Source organism: Arvicanthis niloticus, chromosome 26 (genome assembly GCF_011762505.2).
Source record: "Arvicanthis niloticus isolate mArvNil1 chromosome 26, mArvNil1.pat.X, whole genome shotgun sequence".
Taxonomy (NCBI): Eukaryota; Metazoa; Chordata; class Mammalia; order Rodentia; family Muridae; genus Arvicanthis; species Arvicanthis niloticus.
In genome coordinates, this window is record NC_133434.1 from 26,651,442 (window position 1) to 26,674,170 (window position 22,729).

The 22,729-nt window shown below is 52.5% G+C and overlaps 1 protein-coding gene across 1 annotated transcript in view; it reads left to right on the forward strand.

The window, feature by feature from the left end:
• Positions 1-6,307: 6,307 nt before the first annotated feature.
• The window catches only part of Coro2b (coronin 2B), a 113,769-nt gene continuing 97,347 nt past the window's right edge, over positions 6,308-22,729 (forward strand). The window contains exon 1 of the mRNA XM_076925329.1: positions 6,308-6,698. Coding sequence (XP_076781444.1) covers positions 6,684-6,698 — 15 coding nt within the window. The 5' untranslated portion in view covers positions 6,308-6,683. The remainder of the gene's footprint in view (positions 6,699-22,729) is intronic.

Below are 22,729 nucleotides of genomic sequence, written 5' to 3' on the forward strand. Positions count from 1 at the left end.
AGCTATGTAGGTGTGTGCATGCACTGTACATACTCTGAGGTCAGAGGACTCTTGAGAGTCTGTCTTCTACTGCCATGTGTGTTCTGGGGATAAAACTCTGGTTGTCAGGCTTGGTGCTTAACTGTCAAGGGGTGCCAAGTCAGAGGAGCTCAGGGGTGGGAGGGGACAGAGCTGCTTGTGTGAAGGCAGGAGATTCCTTCTAATGAGAGTACCCTCCATTGAAATAGAAGGAAAGTGCTCACTGTGGGGCCAGGCTCAGAGGGACAGGAGTTAGCAGACCAGGGGACACTGTTCCTGAAGAGGAGATGTGTGAAGCTATACGTGGAGTCCATGGTCTTTCTCCCAGTCTCTGAGGCTACATCTATCTGAATAGAGAAGGCCTCTCCCATGAGGCCATGGGGTGCTCACCCTTCCCATCACTCAAGGTACTATAAGGACAAGAGGGAGGAACTGTCAAAGCTCCTGTCCCTCTCAGCCTTCTGACTCTCACCTTACCTCTGCTCTCTGCCTCCCTGTGGGCCCCTGATCTTCAGTGCAAGGCTATGAAAAGGCTCTGGCTTAGGTATTGAAGCTGAGACTAGAGTCCACCTGTGTAACTCAGGAAGTGGGCGATGGTGATATGGCTTCTGCATGCCTATCTGACAGGACCCTTGAAGTGCCTGAAAAGGCGAACAATGCTTTGTAGACTAAGGCGATGCAGGAAGGCCCTGAAACCCATTCAACTCCCCAGGAGTTTCTGATCCACAGTCCTGGGAGTAGGGATCAGGAATCTGCATTTCTAACAAGTTCCGTGGTGGTGCTCAAACTGAGACCATTCTAGATGGTGCCAGTGTTCAGGTCTCAATGGTGCCACAGGCTAGGAATCAGTGTTCCACCCCAGCATACACTTTGGCTTACTGGTGCCTTCAGTTGGTGATGGCAGGACAGCAGGCCTCTCTCTGAAGAGCACTGCTAACTACTAGTGCATGGTGGGAGGGGTCACTTCCATGAGATAGACTCTGATGAGCCCTCCAGGACAACACTTTGGCAAGAGTGGCAGTTGCAGAGACATGAGTGGGTAAGCTCAAGAGAATAGATTGAATATGCCACCCTGAACACATGTATAATGGTCATGCGGGGATGTTGAAGACACCAGAAGGGCTCAGAAAAGCTGACCTTTTGGAAAAAGAAATCTAGGGGTTGCCGGAATGGATCAGATAGTGAAGTGCTGACTTATAAGCATGAGGACTGGAGTTCTGATTCTGGGCACTTATATAAAAAGCTGGGTGCAGCATGCCTGTAACCCCAGGGCTGGGAAAGTAGAGACAGGTGAGTCCCAGGAGCTTGCTGGCCAGCCAGTCTAGACAAACTCCAGAGTTCCGGGTTTGAATGACTGTCTTAAAATATAATGACACAGATGCTGCTACACAGGAACCACCTCCCCCTGCTGCCAAGGAGGGCATCTGAGCCTTCAGGTTCACAAGACACCTCAAGGGTGACAATGAACCTGTCATTGTCTCCTGCTGGTTTTCCCTTTAGTTCATAGACTCTGTTGTTGAAGCTGGAAATGTCCCCTCACTCTCCAAAAGTTAAGATGTGTGTGGGTTTTTGAATCCCAGTGCATGGAAGCTGAGGCTGATGGGCTGTGGGGAGTTTGTAAGCCCGATGCCCATAGACCTGGAATTGCAGCCCCCGATCCTGTTGCTCTTGAACACTCCCTGCCTGGGTGAGTTCTGTGTCTGCAGGGAGTAGAGCACCAGGGAAGTGGATGTCACCAAGATGAGACTCCATCCTTGCACAAGCAGGTCATAGTCAAAGTGGAGCCATGCCTAGGCCCTGAGCCTGCTGCTGGTGCTGTGTGCCTAGGCAGGCCAGGTAGCCACAATGCCTCCATTTTATTTTTTGAGAAATGGAGGGGACAATAGTTGTCCTAGCCTCATTCCAAGGTTACATCACAGGAGCATTGTGATCCTTTGCAGTGTTCAGCGGAAGTAAGGGGTGGTCAGAGACCTCTGCTTCCTCTCAGTGGTGTCTAGTCGAGAATCTGTTTACATTTATGTATTTATTCCACTGAGGGGTGTCCGTGTGCCACAGTGTACAAGTAGAAAGAGGTCAGAGGTCAACCTACTGGAGTCACTTCCCTCCTTCTAGCATGTGGGCTCTGGCACCTGAACTCCTCATTCTTACTGTTAGCATTCTGTCCAAACTCCACCCCCACAGTTACCTGGCAGCAGCCAGGTCGGCTTGGTCCACTATAAAAGGGGCTGCGAGCTCCTCTCTCTCTGGCTCTCTCTCAATCTCTTGATCCCTCTGTCCCCTTGCCCCTTCCTCCTTCCCCCTTTCCTCTCTCCATGTGCTCATGGCTGGCCTCTACTCTCTCTCTCTCTCTCTCTCTCTCTCTCTCTCTCTCTCTCTCTTTCTATTTCTCTGCTTCTCTCTGCCTCTACTACCCTCTTAACTCCCCTCCCCATGCCTTGAATAAACTCCATTCTATACTATACAGTGGTGTGGTTGGTCCCTCAGGGGGAAGGGATGCCTTGGCATGCGCCCACTGAGACATCCCCTTCCCCCACACCTCACCACACACCGACAGGAAGTATTCTACATCTCTTCATCTTTTTATAACTACATGACTTACCAGCAGACACCTTCCCCTCCTGAGCCATCTCACTAAACCCAAGCAGTAGATCCCTAAGTCCAAGGCCATCCCACTGTCCACTGTGCTGGCTAGGAGCGTGACGTGTGAGGGGTTAGACAAATAACTTCCCACACCACGAGGTTGCGATATGGGAGAAGCAGGATTTGAACCCAGGTCTCTGGAGCCAGGTTTCTAACCACCGTACTGTGTAAATAGGAAGCAGGATGTTGGATGCCATCAGCCTCTGGCTGCCTATACAGTGCTGAGAAGGAGCCTTCCAGGGCTGCTATCTGCTTTCCCATGCTGACCATTCCCATTTGCTATTGGGGCCTGGCCACAGCATAGAACAAAAGTCTAGGAGGAACTAGCCTTGGAGGACCCTTGATGACCCTAGTTCTGTGGCTCCTCCCTCCCCCAACTAACCAGCCTCACACAGGAGCAGAAGCCTTGCCCCCCCCCCCCACACACACACACTCTCAGCCTTACAGGGGACCAAAAGCCTACAGCTCAGAGGAAGTAGCCCCAGTTTAGGACCCAGGCCTGCCTGCTGTCAGGCTCCCTGTCACTATTCACTCTGAAGATGTGGAGTGGAAGGAAGATCCCACCTGCCAAACCCCTCCCACCTGAGTCAGGAGGATGGCTGTCTATAGACAGCAGTGGAGAAAAGCTGAGAGGAAGGAGGGAAGGCCTAGGCAGAGACAAAGATGAGGAGCCCAGGGCCTGGGAAGATGGCTCAGTGGGTAAGCACATGTACTCCTCTTCCCCAGACCCCAGTTCCATTCCAAGCACCCACCCTGGATGACTCACAATCTCCTGCAACTTCAGCTCCAGAAGGACCTGTCAGCTCTGGCCTCTGCAGGCACCTGCACTCATGCAGATGAGAAACATGGACCACAGTCTCAGGGTGACAGAGGCTGAGATGGCAGGGAAGCAAGAGCAGACGTCAAGGTGGAGGAGGTGAGTCCATGGCTGTAGGTGAGGCGAGGGTGGGAGCCAAGGGAAGGCCCAGGGTGCTGGGAGATTGGAACCACAGAGAGTGTGACTGTGCTACAGGGACAGCTAGGAGCAGTTGCGGGAGAGGCTGCAGGTGAAAGAGATGGAGAAGGAAAAATGCAGCCCTGGGAAGTGTAAACAGGGATGGTGGTAAGGGTGTGGGAGACAGTTGATGGAGCAAAGCAGCTGCCATGTCCAGGCCTTGCCAGGCAGAAAAGTCAGCCCCTGGAGTTCCACAGCTCACACAGTCATTGTTCCAGTCACACACACACACACACACACACACACACACACACACACACACCCCAGAAACAGAAAAAAGTGAGATCCTGGTCAAGCACACAGAATGGGCTCTGAGAAGGGTCAGGGCTGGGGATTCAACCCTCCTTGGATGCACCTGGGAGGGCTTCCTGGAGGAGCCAGAGATGGAGGAGAGGATGCTGAGGGAGCAGCAGCTGGAGCTGCAGGTCAAGGAATGCCAAGGGTTAGGTGGGACAGTAGACCTAGGGGGACAAGGGGCAAAGGCAGGTCCCCAGGACTCTGTTCTTGCCTCAGTCTGAGGGACAGCAGAGAACTGCTGGGAGATTTTATAAAACACAGATCCATGTGCATGAACAGAAGTGCAGGAACTTCTAGAGGACAGATGGTGAGCGCCAGAGGCAGGCGGCCAAGGCCCAGTGAAGCAAAAGAAAAAGCTGAGCTGGAGAGAAGATGGAGATGAGGGCGAAAGCTGGCTGCTGCTGCTGACCAGCGAGAGCTGGAGGGCTGAGTGTCCAAGGGTGGCTAGAAGGTGGCATGATGGGGCTGGGGCCAGAGGACAGGTGAACACTTCCCTCTCTCTGGCTCCTTCACTAGGTCTCTCTGTCTGTCTATCTCTCCCCCATCCCTACACACACACCCGTTTTGGTTTCTGGCTCCTTGCTATAGGACAGCCTCTGTCTTTAGTACCCAGGGAATACCCACTTCTGTGGGTCTTTCCTGGGAAACTGGAGTCTCCTGCAGGTCAGGAACAAGCCTTCCTCCCTTTGTATGGAGGCACCCAAAACAGGGCTGGCCAAGGCTGGGCAGTGAGCATCTTTGGCCTTTGAAGCCACTTGTCTAGAGGACCTGATGCTTTTGCTCGTGGAAAATGACCTGAGGAAGATGGCTACTCGGGTCAGTGCTAAAGCTGCCCGTGGAAGCCATCTTGGGGCAGCCGGAAGCTACCCAGAATCCCCAGATGTGTCTGCCTTGGAGAGAAAAAGGAGGCGGGGTAATCAGAGCTCATAAAAAAAGATAAGTAAACATAAGTCATAACACAGTGTGACTCGGAGCATCAGGACAATTGCTGCATAGAGATGCCATCTGAGCTGGGCTTCGGAGGACGAGCATGAGTTTTGTCGTGCTGAGAACAAGGAAGAAAGGCATCGGAGGTTAGGTTAGCGGGAAAGCATTGGGGCATATATGCTTCTGAAAGACACCGTAGCTGATCATGGGTGCTCTGCCTATGTGATTTGTAACACACAGCCCAGGCTAGCCTATGTTTGATTTTACATGTAGTTCAAAACGCATGATCCAAAGTGCTCAGACTAGAGCTACACAAATACCGCTACAAGAAGTAGGAACTCCCGTACCTCAGTCTAGGGCGTGCCCTGGAATGGAGCCTCTGAGCTCCCAGCCCAAATGCACAGTTGCATCAACTCCCCCTAGAGACCTGCAAGGCCCCTGGGGACTGACAGATTCTCATACCCCTCCCAAGATGCAGAAGAGGTTCAAGGGTGGCAGCAGCTGTGGAGGAACTTTGTGGCTCACAGACACAAGTCCTGGCTCTGTCACTGTGTCAGACCAGGTACATCCCCCCAACCCCCAATCTGCTCCCTCTTAGGGCCTGCCAAAACAACAACAACAAAACTGAAACAAAACAAAACAAAACAAAACAAAAAACCCTGTAAATAAAAATATCAGGGTCTATGCCAAAGCACTTTATAGAAGTTGTCATTGTGTGATTGTAGTCTGTTCTAGAAATACAGTTGCAGGATTCTACCTTCCCTGTTCCTGCACCTTCCTCCAGGGCTCTTATGTGGCCTGTGTCTGGTTGATCCGCTGTACTGCAGTGAAGAAACTCTGAGACCAGGTAGCACACTTCAGAACCGCAGGAGAGAGAGATGCCCCGAATACCTCGTTCCCTCCTCCCTTCTCCATGTCTGCTGCATCTCCTTATCTGTCCAAACCGGTTTTGACCAGGTACTCTTGGCCATATTCAGGCAACTGTACTTCAAATTCCTGCAGCTGCTACAGGGTGCAGGTGACCTGGCTGGGATTTGCCTAGAACACCTGCATCGGTCATCTCCCCAGTGGTTTGGATACTCTTTGGTCCTGTCTCTCTTTTATAGAGAGACTGCAAAGGGGGCCTCTAAGAAACTTGCCACCAAGCCAAGAGTCTCTGGGCTAGTCTGGCAAGCCAAAAGCCAACTCGGCCCTACGCCCCTGTCCAAGTATTTTCCTCTCAGGTCTTGCCACTTCCTATGTAACACGGACCACGTTGGCCTTAGACGAGCCCATCTCTGAGATGCAAAGGAGTGCTTCCAAGAGCCCTCCTGGCCACCCCGAACTCGCGTGGCAGCTGCGGACCCGTAGCGTGTGGACTTTGGGAACCTCCAGGGGGCGACTAGCCCTGAGAAGGCACCTCAGGCCGCGCGCCGCGCCCGTCCAGCTTGTGACTTCACCGGGCGCTCGGAGCCAACGCGGCACGGAAAACCGGGTCCCCGCCCACCGCCCCGGCCGCAGGTGCCAGGAGCCCGAGGGGGCCGCGCCTGGACCCGCGGGGCTGGGGACCGTCAGGCACCCGGACTGCGCTCCCGCCTCTGCCTCCGCCTCCTCTTTGTAGCGAGTCCCCGGTCGGTCCTCCCCGCCCCCCGCGCGGCCCCACCACCCGCCTTTCTTCCTGCCTCGCCTTCCTGCGGAGCGGCGGCTTCATCTATTATAGATGCTCGGCCGCAGCTGACATTAGCCAGCGGCCTCCCGAGCGCGCGGTCCCCAGCCCGGCCCAGCCGCCCGCCGCCGCCCGCGCCCAGCCCCGCCGCCCGCTTTCTGTATGACTGTCACAAAGGTAAGCAGCACAGATCGTCACCACCCTGGGGACCCGCGGGTGCTACAGCCCCCCGGGCAAGGTCTGAGGGGCGCAGGAAGGGGTCGCGCGCGCTCCAGCTCCCAGGAGTGGCTTGGCCCCTGGGGGACTACGGGATGCCAGGAAGGGATGCTCCTTCGCAGCTATCCTGGACGTTGTGGACCACATCTCTGTGCACCCCGGAACTGCATTTTTAACCCTTGAGAAAGGTGCTGCAATTTTAACCCCTGGAGAGCTGCTTCGCGCTGGCTGGCTGGCGCACTGTGTGTCTTGTCCCTCAGTGTCACGCGCCTGAGGACTGAGTGCCCCCATGCTGATGATGCAGGGATGGGCTGGCCATCCTAGTCAGACACACAAGTGAGCTGAACCCCACCTGCCTGTCTCTGCCATTTACCCCAGAAGACTGGACCCCACTCCAAAGCTACCCTGTAGAGGCGCTGCTGGATCCCTGGGTGGCTGCCAGAGACAAGGAAGGTTCTACTGCTTGGGGTGGGATGGGCAGGGAGTGTGACAGAGAAAAGAATGTAGGCATCCTGGCAGACCCCAGGTTGGAAGAGGTTTTGGACTTGTCACAGGAGCCCGGATTTGTTGAAGAACTTTTTGGGGATGTTTTCCCTGCCGTAGGAAGGATGGAGTTAAGAGGAAAGCCCGTTGGGGCAGTCTGATGAGCCCAGGGCCAAGGCAGACCTGAGCCTCTCCACTGAGGAGGGCTCGGCCTACTTAGGGCTCCAGTTTCCTTTTCTGCACTGGGAGAGTGATTAGATGGGCCTTGGTAGTGGTGAGCAAAACAAGTGAAGAGTATGAACTGTGCACTCTTCCCAGGTTCTGTTGGAGTGTGGACCTCACACCCTGGCATTAGCCTTGGCCGTCTATGCACCTCAGGCCAGACTTCATCTTTCCCAGATGCTCAGCTGGCTCTCAGAGCTGGGGAGGTGGAAGTCAAGCAGGAGAGGCAGCCTGCTGTGGTCAAAGCCAGACAGGAAGGGCTGGGGTGTCCATTCTAGATCTTTCTAATAAGCTCCTTGCCCCAGTGACATGCTCACTCTGGCTTGGACTTCACTTCAGACCTTGTCATTGCCTTTGGTTCTGGGACTTGGGAGCATCATGAGAATGTGAACCTGAGGGCTGGAGGTGTTGGGCCTAGGCCTGGGGTGCTTAGTGTTCTTAAATGAACACAAATGCAGTCAGGCAGAGGTATTGTTATGGAGGTAGTAAAAGCCAAAGCTGCAGGAAGGTGGGGGCTGAGGGGGGGGGTGAGGAGCCATGGACCCAGGTAGGCGGAAGTGTAAAGGCTGGAGATGACATGACCTTTCAAGGATTGACCCTGTAGCCTGTTCTGTCTATGCACACAGGTTCAGACAACTTTTCTCCCTTGCATGTAAAACTCTATCTAAGTGAGGAAGAAGCTGAGATTCAGAGAGGCAACTCCCCTAAGGTCACATAGCAAATATAGGTATGGCAGGATTAAGATTTAGCCTCAAGTCTGTCTCAGCCTCCAGCTTGAGACATTGGTCTGTACAACTGAGTGTGGGGCTTCCACAGCAGAGGGATACTGTCTGGAGGCCTAGGTCGGTGAGATTGTGGAAGTGGGACCCACTTAGCCAACAGTCAGATCTTGCTCTTAGGTATAAATGAGGGATTATTTTGTAACACTGGATACCTCCCTGCCCAGCCCCCGACAAACCCTTCTGTGAGTCTCTTGTCTCCTTCTCAAACCAATGTGGCTTCAGCTTAAGCCAGATCAGAGGATTAAATAAAATCCTCACGTTAACCCCATTAACCCCGTCTTTTCTCTCTACACCAAGCCTGCGTGGCACAACCTCATTCCTGTAAGGCACAGGGAGTCCCTACTGAACAAGGCTCTTCCATTGCCCTGGGAGTTAGAAGACATGGCCTCTAGTCCTAGGTTGGCCACTAACTGGCTGTATGACCTTGAACCAGTCATTTCCCTCCCTTAGGCTTTGGGCAGGAATAGTTCCAATGAGCCATGTCTTCTGCTCTAACAAGGTATACTTGGGACTGTCATTTGGAGGTGGTCCCATTACTCACAGACTAAAAAGGAGAACCCAACAAAGAATGTGGGAGAGAGTGACTAGCGACGATCCCCTGATCATCCTGCTCTAGAGGAAGAGTCATGGTGTCCCTCTGTGTTCCCTGACAGAATCCCCTGGACCAGTGCCCGTTGGAGGTCACAGGCTCTGAGCTCTCAGAGGGACTTGGCAAAATAGAGAAAGACAAAAGCAGGCAGGAATTTGCTAGAGTATCATCGGCTGGAGCTGAGTCCCAGCTTCCCACTGACTCCCCTGTCTTTCATCATTTCCCAACCCTGTGGAGCCACAGATACCTAGGGAGCTGTAGAGGGACGTCTGCCCTAAGTGCCAGCAGCCACACAGCCATGCTGTGACTTTCTAGCCTGGTGACATATTAGGACACCTTTCTTATAATGTGCATGCATCTCTATTGAGTGCGTTTTACCAAGCTACCTAATTTCTTTATGGAAGGGTGGGGGATAAATAAAGACTGGGTGCAGCTTCCCAGCCTGGAAATACCTGGTCACGGCCATGCCTCAGCCTCTTCTTCTACAAAGCTAGTCCAATTGCCCTTCCTGGTCCCTAACCGTCTTGTGCTGGTATTGCCCCCTACCTCCAACACCTGAACCGCTGTCGGGTACAGCAGCGCATAAAAGGAATTAGAACCGTGTGCAAAGTACAAGTTCATGGGCTGGAAGAAAAGTCTGTATTGAATGGAGGCAGTTTGCTGATCTCTTGATTGAAATATGACTAGGGGTGGGGCTTGTAGGTCTAGGAAGAGGTCCCTTACGATGGCTGGGTTTCTCTATTCTCCTTTATGGTGTGTTAAAGCAGTGGTTCTCGACCTGTGGGCCATGACCCCTTTGGAATCTCATATCAGATATTTAATTATGATTTCTAACGATAGCAAAATTCCAGTTATGAAGTAGCAACAGAAATAATTTTATGGCTGAGGGTCACCACAACACAAGGAACTGTATTAAAGAGTCCCAGCTTTAGGAAGGTTTAGAACCGCTAAGTGAGTTAGTGAGCTTTTCAGGCTCTGGGCTGACTTGGAGATCACAGTTTACTTCAAGAGGCAGGAACCAGCTGAACATGAGGATCTAGGGGTGAACGTGTGGGTTGAGACAGCTCGCTATGGCAGCTACCTCCTATTTGAACAGTGACTCCAGGAAAGGGAGTGACATTGTTACCATGTCTGTAGCCTCCTTTGTTGGCCAGCCTTCTGCCTCCTGCCTGAATCACAGCTTCAGTCTGCTTACAGGAGCACCTGGCTCCCAGTGGAAGGGAAGGGGCCGTGGATGGCATGGCCTTGCCCAGGAAACGGTGTTTGGCAAAGATCAAACGCCTCCCGGACATCGGGGGAGCCACCATCGGAGAGCAGAATGTTAGCGATGTCAACCATCCTACACTTTGTGTGTGTGTGTGTGTGTGTGTGTGTGCGCGCCCATGTGTGCCCATGCATGTGCACAAAGGCCAAAATAATGCCGAAGTCTCACTGTCAGGATGGTGAAGGAGTTCAAACCCAGTCTAGCCTGGATCCCAACAGCCCATCGTTAGTTCCTCCCTTTCCTCTACCTCTGACTGGGAAAGGAGTCACAAGCCTGTTTCTGTGGCCCTGAACTGCCAGAGGAAGCTCAGCTCTCCCACCTACAGCCCCTCGTGCCTCCTCTCACCTCTCATCCTGCTTCCTGGTGCTCTGGTGCAGGAAGGCATGTATCTCAGCCATTCAGCATTCACTCAGCCCTCATCCTGGGAATACCTACTAGACCAGCCCATGGCTAGTTACCAGGAACATAGAATACACAAGACAGTCCATGCCCTCCAGGACCTCAGAGGAGCAAGGATGGAAGAGATGAGACAGAGTCCCAAGTTAGATCTCAGGCTGTGCAGTGGCAGTCAGGAGCAGTCAGTCCTGCATACTGTAAGCACTCAATAGAAGCATACTTCTTCCTTCTTTCCTTTTTTTTCCTTCCTTCCTTCCTTCCTTCCTTCCTTCATTCCTTCCTTCCTTCCTTCCTTCCTTCTGTCTTCCTTTCCATCTCTGCCACAGGGTAAAAAAGCTTATTTTCTAGAAAAGTCATTAGTCCTTTGTCGCTGCCCTGTAACAAAGGCCCTGTGTTTCTAGTGGGAGACCCTCGCCCCTTGGCACCTGTGGTCACTCTTAGAATCATCTGGGAAGGAATGTGAAGTAGGGCAGAGCTTGCCAGTTAGGAGTGCAGATGCTGGCAGGACCCCTGGCCTGGCAGCCTCAGGCCTGGAAGCTCAGGGATGGAGTGAGTTTTTCCATGCCTTTTGGACAGACCCGGCAGACTGGATTAGACACACAGCTCCAGCCAGCACCACTGGAGCCACAACTTCCAGCAGAGTCTCGGCTCCTGGCACAAGGGCAGCCAGTGACTGATTTGCATCTGCCTGGCTCACAGAGCTGTTAAGCTGTCCAGAAGTTGAGGCAATGTGTGGACTCCCGGTGTGCCCAGCCCTGCTCCTTCCCCCTTCTGTAGAGTACACTGCCCTGAACTTACTAGGTGGCCTCTGGGGACCCAGGCCCCAGCTCCAGAGCAGCCTGCAGCCAGGGCAGCTGGGAGCAGCTGGCACAGGGCAGGCAAGCCTTGCCAGGGCAGGGCAGATGCAAAGCCAATGGCTGCCACATGAGAAGGAGCTGTTTAGAACGAGCCTCCCTTTGTGGGTCTGGAGTGGCACCAGCTGCTTGGGGGCATGAAAGAGAGGGGGAGGGGGAGCTGCCACTGGTACTTCCTTCTTTTCCTCACCCACGCAGGGGCCCCTGGAGGGACTTTGTAATCAGTTTCTGGCCTGGCCCTTCCTTCTAATTAATTAAGGAAGCACTGGGGGCTGCAGGAGGGGGTGTGGGGAGTTACTGGGGACTCAATTTACAGAGAGTGTGCACGAGCCACAGTCCTGAATCCTTAGGCGATCTGCACCCTGGAGAGCCCTCTTGTTTAAGGATGAGTAAACCGAGCCTTGTGGGTGGAGAGGTCACCACACCCTAGTCACAGAGCTGATGTGGGTCAGAGGGGAGTGCAAGCCCCGATTCTGACTTGGAAGCTCAGTCTTTCCAATCTCCTCTTCCTAGTCACCATCCTTCAGCATTAGCTGTCAATCACGGTGGGACTAAGTGTGTACCTTGCAGAACCGGGAGGTGAGTGTATTGTCTATTCTAAGGACAGAAGACATCTTGTCCAGCACATGGTGTCTGACAGGAGGCTACTTGGACAATGCTGCCAGGCTGGTCATAACAGTGAGTGACACCTGCAGGCTCACCTCCTTTTCCCTGACACTGAGAATGGAAGACTCAACTCCAAACCCATCCAAAAGCAGGCTTCTCTCCTAGTTCCTGGTGAAGGAGGGCGCCCATAGCACGAGAAGGCAAGTTTTGAGATCAGATAGATAACCTGCTGTCAGTTACTTGCTCTGTATTCTTGGGCAAGCTGCCTAATCTCTCTGAACGTGTTTCTCCATCTAGTAGTTGGGATTGATAACAGGAACATTTATAGGGATTATTGCTAATTCTGGAGGAGCCTGTCGGTGTGACGTACTTAGCACACTTAGCTGTCGGTATGACGTACTTACCACACTTAGCTGGCAGTGAGTTTTAATACAAGAAGAAGACAGGAAATTAGCATCCTGAGCGCTGTGAAATCAGCAGCTTCTCGGGGCCTGGGCTATCCATTCTGCCTTGATCCTTCTAGTAGGGCCTGACCCCTACAGAGGGTCAGGAGGTAACTTGAGATGTGTTCAGAATGGAGAGGAGGCAGCAGGTGTAACAGGGATCACCTAGGAGTGGGTGAGAGGCACAGAGAGGGGTCAGGATGGGCGAATGTCTGGAATTGAACTCCAATGCCCGTGGGGACTTTGCCTGCATACCACAGGGGTGTGGAATATGGGTATCTTTTCATTTAATACCCAGAATGCCTTGCTGCAGGATGCTCTGAAGAATCCAGCACTCAAAAAGCCAAGTGACTTGCAGAAGTTAGTGCAGTCAGGCAGAGTGGAGGCTGACCCAGATGTGGGCCTCCTAACCATGGCTTCCTTCCCTCCCCTAGTCTGAGAGTCAGCAATGGATAACCTGGCTAAGGGAAGCAGACATGGCATGGTCAGTCACCCTGGCCCCATCCCCAGACCGTTCCTGGACTTCAAGGAGGGCAATGGTCACTCTGGCCCCAGGCTGCAGAGTGAGGTCATTTATTTCCAGATGAGCTCTGGAAAAAGGCAAGTTGGCTCTGGCAGAGAGATCCCTGCCTTCCATCTCCAGTGAGCTCAGTCATGGCAATTTGTGTTCTTGGAGCTTTTCTTACTGTCCAGACTGGGCCTTGGACTTTAAAGAGGTTCTATGGGGAACCATATGCAGATGTTTGAAGGCTACTGCCCCGAAGTTGGGCATCTGCACAGCCCGAGCATGGCGAAGGTAGGAGCTAAACAACCATGGCTTACATGCTTCAGGCTTAAAGGCACCGGGGTCCGTGAGGACAAGGGCCTCACACCCCAGGGGCTGTGGCCACACAGAGACAAAGGGAAAAACACATCCCCACTAAGGAGGGTTCCTGGGACCCCATGCTCAGGGTTAACTCCAGGAAAGCCTAGTTCATAGGGTCAAGCTCCCTGAAACTATGGGCTCCACAGCAACATTTGAGGGTTAGGAACGGTGCTAGTCTTGTTTGTCCCTTCCATTTGCTCTTAAGTGCTGCTGAGTTAGGAAGCAGCCCTCAGCCTCTCACTCACTGGTGTAGATTCCTATTTTCGAGGGCATCAACAGTAAGAGAGGAAGCTAATAGTTCCGAATGCTTAGGATATGTCGTGTGTGTGTGTGTCTGTGTGTCTGTGTGTCTGTGTGTGTGTCTGTGTGTCTGAGAGAGAGAGAGATAGAGACATACAGAGAGAGAAAAAGACAGAGACAAAGAGACACAGACAGAGACAGAGAAGAGAAAGAGAAAAAGATAGACACACACACACACACAGAGAGAGAGAGAGAGAGAGAGAGAGAGAGAGAGAGAGAGAGAGAGAGAGAGAGAGAGAGAGAAAGAGAGAGAACATGTAGAACTGGCCTGGAACCCACTGATTCAGAGACTTGTCTGACCAGCAAGGCCCAGTGCCCCTCCCAGTCAGCCTTCCAAGCTCTGGGACTGCAGTATGCCACTGTGCCAAGCTCCAACCCAAGTCTTTATGCTTCCAAGACATAAAGTAAGCATCTTACAGACTGAATTATCACCCCCACCCACACCATAAGTATTTTAAGAGGGGCTGAGAGTATAGGTCACTGATAGAGCACTTGCCCAGCAGTGACAGGGCCTAGGTTCTATCCCTAGCACTGCAGAAAGTTAGTTTATATCATTAGTGTATCAATCTTTATGGAAACCTGCCAGGTCTGTGACTATGGGAAATCCCACTGTCTCGGAAACTGAGGCGAGTGAAGGAAGAGAGATAGCTAAGGGTGCATAGCAAGTCCTCGGCTCAGCCTGACTCCAGGGCCTTTGGTCTCACTACTGTCAGGGAAGGCAACAAGCCCAGAGCATGGCCAGAGTGAGAGAGCTCAAGACAGAAGATTCAGGCCTTGTCTTTGCTCTGTTCCTTGCATGTGCCCTGAGCATCTCCAAGTACCTGTTCGCTTACAGGATCCCCTCTCGCTGTAAACATGTAAGTCATATGGACACTGGGTGCTTCATAGATGCCATAGGGAGAGATGATCTACTGTGTTGTCTTCTTTGTGTCTGCTCCCCCGCCCCATGCCAGTATCTCCCTGTCTGCAGAGCTATGCAGTCTCAATAGCTAGCTCATGTTCCCCTACTGCAGTCCTGACCAGAATTGATTCATAATCTGTGGGCGGGAAGGAAGCTCTTCCAAACAGCCCCTGTTCCTGCTCGGTATAGATGAGAAGTCACTGTTCTTTCTCCCTGTTTGGTCGATTGTGCCGTTTCAGTGTGCACGGGATGTGCCATATGCCTGTAAAACAGCTGTGGTTTTGGGTCCGTGGAGAGATGGCTCCATCAGCGAAGCATTTGAATAAGCATGAGGACCCAAGTTGGGACCTCCAAAACCCGAGTGAAAAGCCAGGTGTGGCTATAATCCTAGGGCTGGACAGACAGAGACTCGAAGATCTGGAGCTTGCCGGCCAGCCAGTCTGGCCTAATGGTGAGCTTCAGGCTTGGTGAAAGACCATCTCAGAAGAGAAGGTGGGGATCAACTGAGGAAGACACCTAACATGCACGCGCACACATGCACTGGTTTTAAATTTTAACCAGATTAAAGCACTGAAACCCAAATGTAGCATCTTACTTCCAGGCAGCTGAGCACCTCACAGAAGCAGGAGGTGCCACATGGTCTCAGAGCCCGATCCTGCTGACCAATACAGGTCGACATCAGTGGATAAACAGGAAGGAACCTTGCTATGGATACACCCTGATCCCGGGGTACTGGCCTGCTTTGCCTTTGGGTTCCCGAGAAGGAATACCCCTTGCTAGTTACCATGCTCATGCCTAGCATGCCACTTAAATGCCTTGAATTTTCTTTCTGAACTCTCGGCTTTGGGATGCAGAACATGGCAGGATTGCTGGGACATGGAGATATATTGGCAAAGAAGGGGACAGAATCATTCCTGGGGCCTCTGTTTATGCTCCTCTGCCAATCACAAGAAAGGCCCCTTTGCAAAAATCCCCAGTGAATGTTGGGCTTCTGGGGCAGGGGGTTTCTGCAGACCCGAGAGATAATCTGATAACTTCGTTGTCTTCTGCCTATCTTCTAAAGATCCGGTGTCTACTTTCCTATCATAGTCTTTATGATCTCTGAGAACAGACCCCAGTTATTATAGCTTGAGGTTACTTTGAGATCTGAGCTAGCCCTTTCTTTCAGGATCCTAGGGCATACTAATTTCTCTGTCCTTGGAACTCTGGGATGCCCGGCATCCCAGCTGGCAGGTAGAACCCATGTGTGATGTATGTGCTACTGATTTCTTGAAAAAAACAACAAAACAAAACAAAAAAACATGGTTTCAGGGTCAGCCTCAAACTCAGTATATAGCTAACAATGACTGTGGACTCTTGGTTCTTCTGCCTCCACCTCCCGAGTATCAGAATTACAGGCATTGTGATGGGAATTGAACTCAAGTCTTTGTGGTTGCTAGGCGAGTACTCTACCCACTGGACTACACCTGCAGCTGTATACTGATGATTTCTGAGTATGTTCTTTGGCTCCTTGACTTAATTGTGAGCCTGCTGAGAGGTTCCAGGTTTATTCCTCCCACGACATCTGTTCAAGGGCCAAGCACTTTAGCAAGGGTGTATGAGGATCTCTGGAACAAGATGTGAGCAAACCCAAGATACCAGCCAGATGCTGAGGCTCAGTCCTCAGGGCCTGCAGGAGCCAGAGGAGCACTGAAGGGATATGCTCCACCCCCATTGCCCCTGTTTGCCAAGGAACCAATAGAGACCCAGAAGCTCTGGCTGAGAGGGTCTGGGAGGGTATAGTTCTGTGGGGTGGGGGTTCCTGTCCCCTAGTTAGTGAGTTGCAGTCAAGCTGGGCCTCTCAGCTTCTTGTACTTGCCTGATACTAGCAGTTCAAGGACTGACTTAAAGGTTGAGGGTGGAAAGTTCCAGAATCTTGAGAGAAAGCTCAGCCTGAATTGGAAGGGGCCCCTGAGTGGAGTGGGTTGGTTCCCCAGGGGACTAGTCAAGAGAACCATGTTTAGAGGCCTGGTTCCAGCAGTGGCAGAGACAGGAGGAGCAGTCTCTGATCACTTCTCCACCAGCAGCTTGGGATTATGGAGGTCTGCCAGGCTGCCACTGTGGCCTCTGCAGTCCCTGTTGGAAACCTCTTCCTGGCATGCTGGGTTCTGGCCAGCCCTCCCTCCTTTATTCATTGAAGCGCTGGGTTGGGAGCCTGGGTTGCTAAGAGCTTTCCTCTGGCCAGCCCCTATCACCAGCCTGAGGAGATTCTCAGCCAAGTTATGGCTGAAACTAGGGAGAGAAAGAGAAAATGGGGGAGGGGAAGGAATGGGACCAGTAAACAAAGCTACCCCTGTGGGGCCAGGGAGGACCATCTTGCTGGAGCAGCATGGAGCTGGGGCTGTGTGGGCCTTGGCTTTAAGTAAAGGAGTGGGAAGAAAGGTTCTCAGAGGCCTGCTGCTCCTCTGTGCACTACCTGGCCTCTACTTCATGCACCTCAAAACTCTGCCGTGACCTACGTTTTTCAGTTGGGGAAACTGAGTCTCCAGGAAAGTGCACAAAACTATGTACACTGTGGCTCTCATAGCAAAGAAGGCTAAAGAAGGAATTGGCACGGGATGCTGTTTGCATAGCCGCGGGGACCCCCCCCCCCAGCCCCACTCCTACCCCCCTGCCTGGCTGTGGATGGTAGACAGTGAGTGGGACCCTGGCCTTTCTTTCCTTGATGTGCCTTTTCAAGCCTCCAGCTTAGACCCACTTTAGAGTCCAGCCCCTTTGAGACCTTTAGTTGTTTTAAAGCAGGGTTTCTTTCATATAGCCCAGATTAGCCTTGAATTTACTCTGTATCCCTAGAGTAACTGTGAACTCCTAATCCTCCTGCCCTTGCCTCCCCGGCCCTGAAACTGTAGGTGTGCACTGCCATGCAGTCGTTTATCTTGTTCTTGTTGAAGTGCAGTGCTGGGATCAAACCCAGAACCTTGTTCTTGCTAGACAAGCACTCTACCAACTGAGCTACATCCCCAGGCCTCTCTGGGCCTTTACTGTTATAAGTCCCTTGGAGGGGTAACCTTTCAGCAGTTGTGAACTTCAAAATGAAGCCCATAAGGACTGAAAAGTTGGGGGAGGTTCTTGAAGGGAAATCAGGGCAGGGTGAGCTCTAGCATCCACGAGTAAGCAGGTCTGAAGAGAAAAGGCACAGCCAGGTTCTCTGGCCAGCTCTGCACTGGCCGCCTTCCTCCCCCAGCTCCTATGCAAACACAGAGAGGCACAGAGACTATGAAGATTTGTGAGCTAGGCTCCCAGCTGTCCTGGGCATGCACACAGGATTAAACCAAAGCATTGTGTCTCTGTAGAGAGACCAGGCCACTCAGAACTACACATGCATGCAGGGGAGCAGAGGATGCCAGGCAGGGCACAGAGGACAGGAATGGAGGTATCTGCTCAGAATTGTGGTGCTCTGAGGAGTGGGCTGGGATGGTGGGGCAGTGTCTGGGGAAAGCCTGGCTTTGTCTTTAGGATGCTCAAGTGAGGACAGGTGAGGGGCAAGAAAGCCATTCCAGAAGGAGGAGTGGAGCCTCAGTGGGGAGGAGCACACATTTAGTTCAGTGTGGGCCAGACAAGAGCTGGGAGCTACTGGACTGGGGCATAAGCTGGGAGGTTGAGCCATGGCAGAGAGGCAGGGAAGAACCACGGGACTCTGGATGCTGAGCCTTACAGAGAGATTTCAGTGAAGTAAGCCATGACCCTGTGTGCACTTTTGGAGGACCTGCCTCCACCTGTGTTGCCATGGAGATAAAGAAGAAGCAGACACTCCCAGTACCTTTTCTGTTTCCTGAGGATAGCACCCAGCAAGCTACTCCATGACACTACCCTGCCCTTCATCCTAGACTTCAGATACAAGGGAAGCTGGGTAACACCCATCTCCTTCCAGGAAGACATGGCCAGGGCACAGTGACAAGGCCATGTGGAACCCAGAGGCTCCTGCCTGAATCCTGCTCTCACTTCCTATATGACCTTGGGTTGCTACCCCTGCCAAAACTCAACTTAGTTGTCTCGGGATAATATCCTGGTTCGGCTGGATTCAGGGGTGACTGAGTCCAGTGGCTACCCTGCTGAGTGGTCTTTGTTTATCTTTCTCCCCTTCTAAGTTCCCAGACCCCAAAGCCTGCATCTCTTTCTGAGTGTGTCCTCCACCGTGTTACACCCCCCGGAGCCCCATTCCTTCTCATCCTTCCTCATTCTGAGAGGACCTCAGGAGACTTCTGATAGGACAGAGTTCAAGTCCTGTAACCCTTCCATCCTGTGGCCTGAGAAAAGGCCTTCATCAGTCTCAGGAGCTGGGCTAATTGCTGCACCTGAGGTAGCCTGGTGTCCATGATATATGGGGAGGGATGTTCCCAGCCAGGACTTTGCCTGGCTGTGCCCTCTGTCATCTTCATTGAGCAACAGAACTCTTCTCTGATGAAATTCTATCATGTTCTCAGTGGTACCCGGGAGTGTGAGATCACACACAAGAACCTTCTGGAGTGGGAGTGGTTACAAGAATTAAGGGATGTATAAACCTCCTCTGCTCCATCTCTGCGCACCCAGGGTTTGTGCAGCATAGACAGACACAAAATGTTCCCCGGCTCTCATAAACCCACCTGCTCTAGGATGCTGCTTTGTGTTATAGACAGCCCATATATGGAGGTGGGGGACCAGGCCTGGGGTCTGCACTAGGACCTTAGAAGTGTAACCCCAGCTGGGGCTTACCTGGCCAGGTCTGACTTCCTGTCTCTGGGGCTGGCTTGTGGACCTGAACCCTGGATATGGCATGATTCACTATTCTTCCGTGACCCGTGACTGTCTAAAAGTTGTTCTGAGTTTTACAAACAGTTCAGTAGTTGGTCTTCCGTCTCTTTGGCACTCCTAGAGAGCAGTGAGGAACTCAGGGAGCTGTCCTAGGTGGCAGTGTGTTTCCTAGCAATCCCTTCCAGAACAGACAGCTGGTAACACAGGCGTTGCAGCCGGCTCTCCTCCGAACAATGCGATGAAGGAACAGGCCATAGGAGTGGTTCCTGGGCGGCTGGGATGGAGAGCCACAGGGAGGAAGGGGAAAAGGCAAGGCACTGTAGGACAGTGATCAAGGAAGAGTAGTTGGTAGTGACAGTGACACTTCTGAGCTGGTGGACAGAGAGAAAAAGGGAGGATCTAGGCTTCCAGGGAGCGGGCAGCAGAGTCCTGTGGTTGGGATGCTGGGTGGGGCTGGATGGCAGCATAGGAAATAGCCATCTGAAAACCAGAATCCTGTTAGCAACAGGAACCACCAAGTATCCCAGATCCAAGAACAATGTGCCCTACAAACATTGAAATAAATAAACAAAAGGGACTGGTGGGGTCCACTCTTGGGGACTTTGGCTTTCCACGCAGCTCAGGGTTCCAAGTAGAGCCTACTCTGCAGGCTGCAAGATTCTCTTGCTGTTGGTGCTTTTCTGTGGGGATCCTGACCTCCCTGAAGTGCAGTCTTGGGCGGTGGTGATAGAGCAGACAGCGCAGCCAACTAGTCCTTCTGGATGGGTGGCAGTTAGGAATGCTTCTGACAGGGAAGGAACTCCAGACTCCAGCTCACTGCAAGTTATGCCCCCCTTGAGCAGCCTCAGCAGGAAGGGTGGTTTCCTGCCATCCCCTGTCCCCCACTGAGGGTTCTGCAGAGCTGAGGGTAGGAAGTTCTTCATGGGAGAGACGCCTTGTTTCTGAGTTAGCAGCAGCGGATCAAAAGCAGATCTGTTTGTTTGTGTTGCCTGAAATGTTTGCAGGAAGATGAGAAAGGAGCTCTGTTTATTGAACATATCCTCCAGGGCAGAAGCCACAGGGAAAGTCAGCTTCTGGTGTCTCAGTGAGCAGTCCTGGGCTTGGTCTGGGTTTTTTAAAGCCAGGCAGAGCCTGTGTGTTTGGAGGAAGGAGAGAGAATGCTGAAGGGGCCAGGGGGCCCTCTCATCTTTCCTGACTCCATCCAGGCTCCAGAAAGCCTTTCCTAGCAACTTCAAATAGTACCTGGAATCTCAGCCTGCCTCCTATTATGAGCTCTGCCTCTGTCATGCTGTGTGGCCATTGGGCAAATTACCTAACCTTTCTGGGCCTTTAATTCCAATTTTGAAAGGAAGGAGTTATCAATTCAGTCCTGCCTGCTCCTTGAGAATGTTTGGGGGGGCGGGGGCTGGAGAGATGGCTCAGCCATTAAAGTCTAGGCTCACAACCAAAAATATAAGAGAATGTTCAGAGGGTCGGAAGGAGTCTGCTATGGTCAGGCATGTGGAAGAATCGTTGCACCATATGCAAGGTTTAAAGCCAGAAAAATGGCTGGATGGAAAGTCCACAGCCCAGGTGAGCCAATGGGACAGAGCAGAGGATGTGCCCACGTGATACAGGCACTACCCTGCCTCAGTGGCTGGGACAAAGAGCCCCTTCCTCCTCTAGCTAGGCCTTAATGACCCTTGTCCCTGAGAATGCTGCTGACAGGATTTCCTCTCAGGAAGGAGATTCGGTGTCCGGTTGACGTCTTCTGGGAGTTGCAGGCACCAAGGAGTAAGGTAGCAATTCGTCCTGACAGTGGGACAGGCGAATCTTCAGACATGAAAGCTTGGGGCTCCATGCCAAGCTGGATAGTGGTCAGCTTGGCAGCCACTCACAACAGGAGGCCAGAGCTGCCTCTGTCTGCCCTGGAGCACTGCAGGAGGTGCCTCTGAGTCCCTCCTGGACTGACCTGCTATGCTCAGCCCCATGACTAGCCTGCTGTCCCTGGTCCCAGAATAGATTTTATCCTGGTATCACAGCTAGTTTCCTTAGAGCAATCAAGGCTATGCACAAACCTGCAACCAGTAAGTATCTACTGTATGTATGCCAGCCATCACTCTGGCTCAAAGACATGGAAGGAACAGATTTGTCTAGCTTTTAAGGAAGCAGAATTCTGTTTGGGAAGTGGGCAGGCAAACAAACAGGAGGAGGTGTGTGAACGAGGGCTCAAGAAGCCTGTTCAGGCTCTGGGAAGGGGGCCACATTCTTGTAGGAATGAGTGTGACTGAGGATCTGTAGGGATTGGGAAGATGGGAGGCTGCTGACGACCAGGTGGGGAGAGTGGCCTATTCAGCTGTGCATCATTGCACAGCAGGAAGCAGCCCAGTGGAGTCCATAGCATCTCTCACTAAGGGTGTGTTAGGCCAGCAAATGTTCTAGAAAACAGACACATCTACACTCTGATCAAAACAGAAAAGGTCCCTGCCCTTAGGGCAGGCCCAGGAGGGTGGGGAGGCTGAACAGAACACGAATAAACATCCCATCAGTTGGAAATAAATGACATTAAGAAATAACCAGCCAGGCAAGGGCCAGCGTGCTGGAGCAGCCTTCGTAAGAGTGGAAGGAAGAGAAGGGTGGAGCATGGGGATTCTGAAGACGCTGGCTCAGAGTGGCCAGCTGGAAGGCTGGGAAGACCTAGCCTGCCACAGACATAGCATGGCCCCTGGGTCAGAAGGGAGGCTGAGGAGAAAGCACTCTCTGTCTCTAGCTCCTGACTGACAGAACTTCAGGGAGGAAGATAAGCCAGAGTCCTGAGCCCAGCACCCACAGTAAGCTATGAGGGTCCAAGCCAGGGCAGAGTGCTGTGGAAAGAGATGTCCTCAAGAGATGCATGACAGAGTTGCTGACAGAGGGACTAAGAATAAGAACACTGCTGCCAAATGGCATGCAGGGCATCCTGAACACTTGGGAGCCAGGCATTACTGCAGAGTGATCCCTGCATCAGTTACCCAGGTTTGCTGCCCATGGAGCCAGTCAGTAGCTTTGCCTGGCACCTCTCCTCTCCCAAGGATTCTCCAAACTGGGTTATGTGTTCCTGTTCCACTGGCTGCACTAAAGAAGGCTGAGGACATCCTCAGGGTCGCCCTTCCTTGTGTCTCAGCATCTGCTCATTAGTATTTTTGAACAGAAGCATATCTCTCTCCCTTTCCTCTCTCTTCCCCCTCTTCCCAACCTCCCCCACCCACTTCTTCCCTCCTCCCTCTCCACCCCCCATCACCCTGAGGGTAATTGGAGCTCCCGATTGAGTAAAGCAAAGAGCTCTTAGGTCACTTCTCTGTCAAGCAAAAGAGACAGGAAAAAGTGGCTTGCTGTTTCCCTGGCTTTGGGGCACAGCTTTTCTGGGCTTTCCTGGTTTAGGCGGTGGAGCAACTGTGAAATTTAAATCTATCAGGAAAGCCAGGAGCAGAGTGAGAAACACTGGGGTCTCCTCATTTCCACCCTGCCGTAGCCTACAGGAAGTCTTCCACCTGGATCT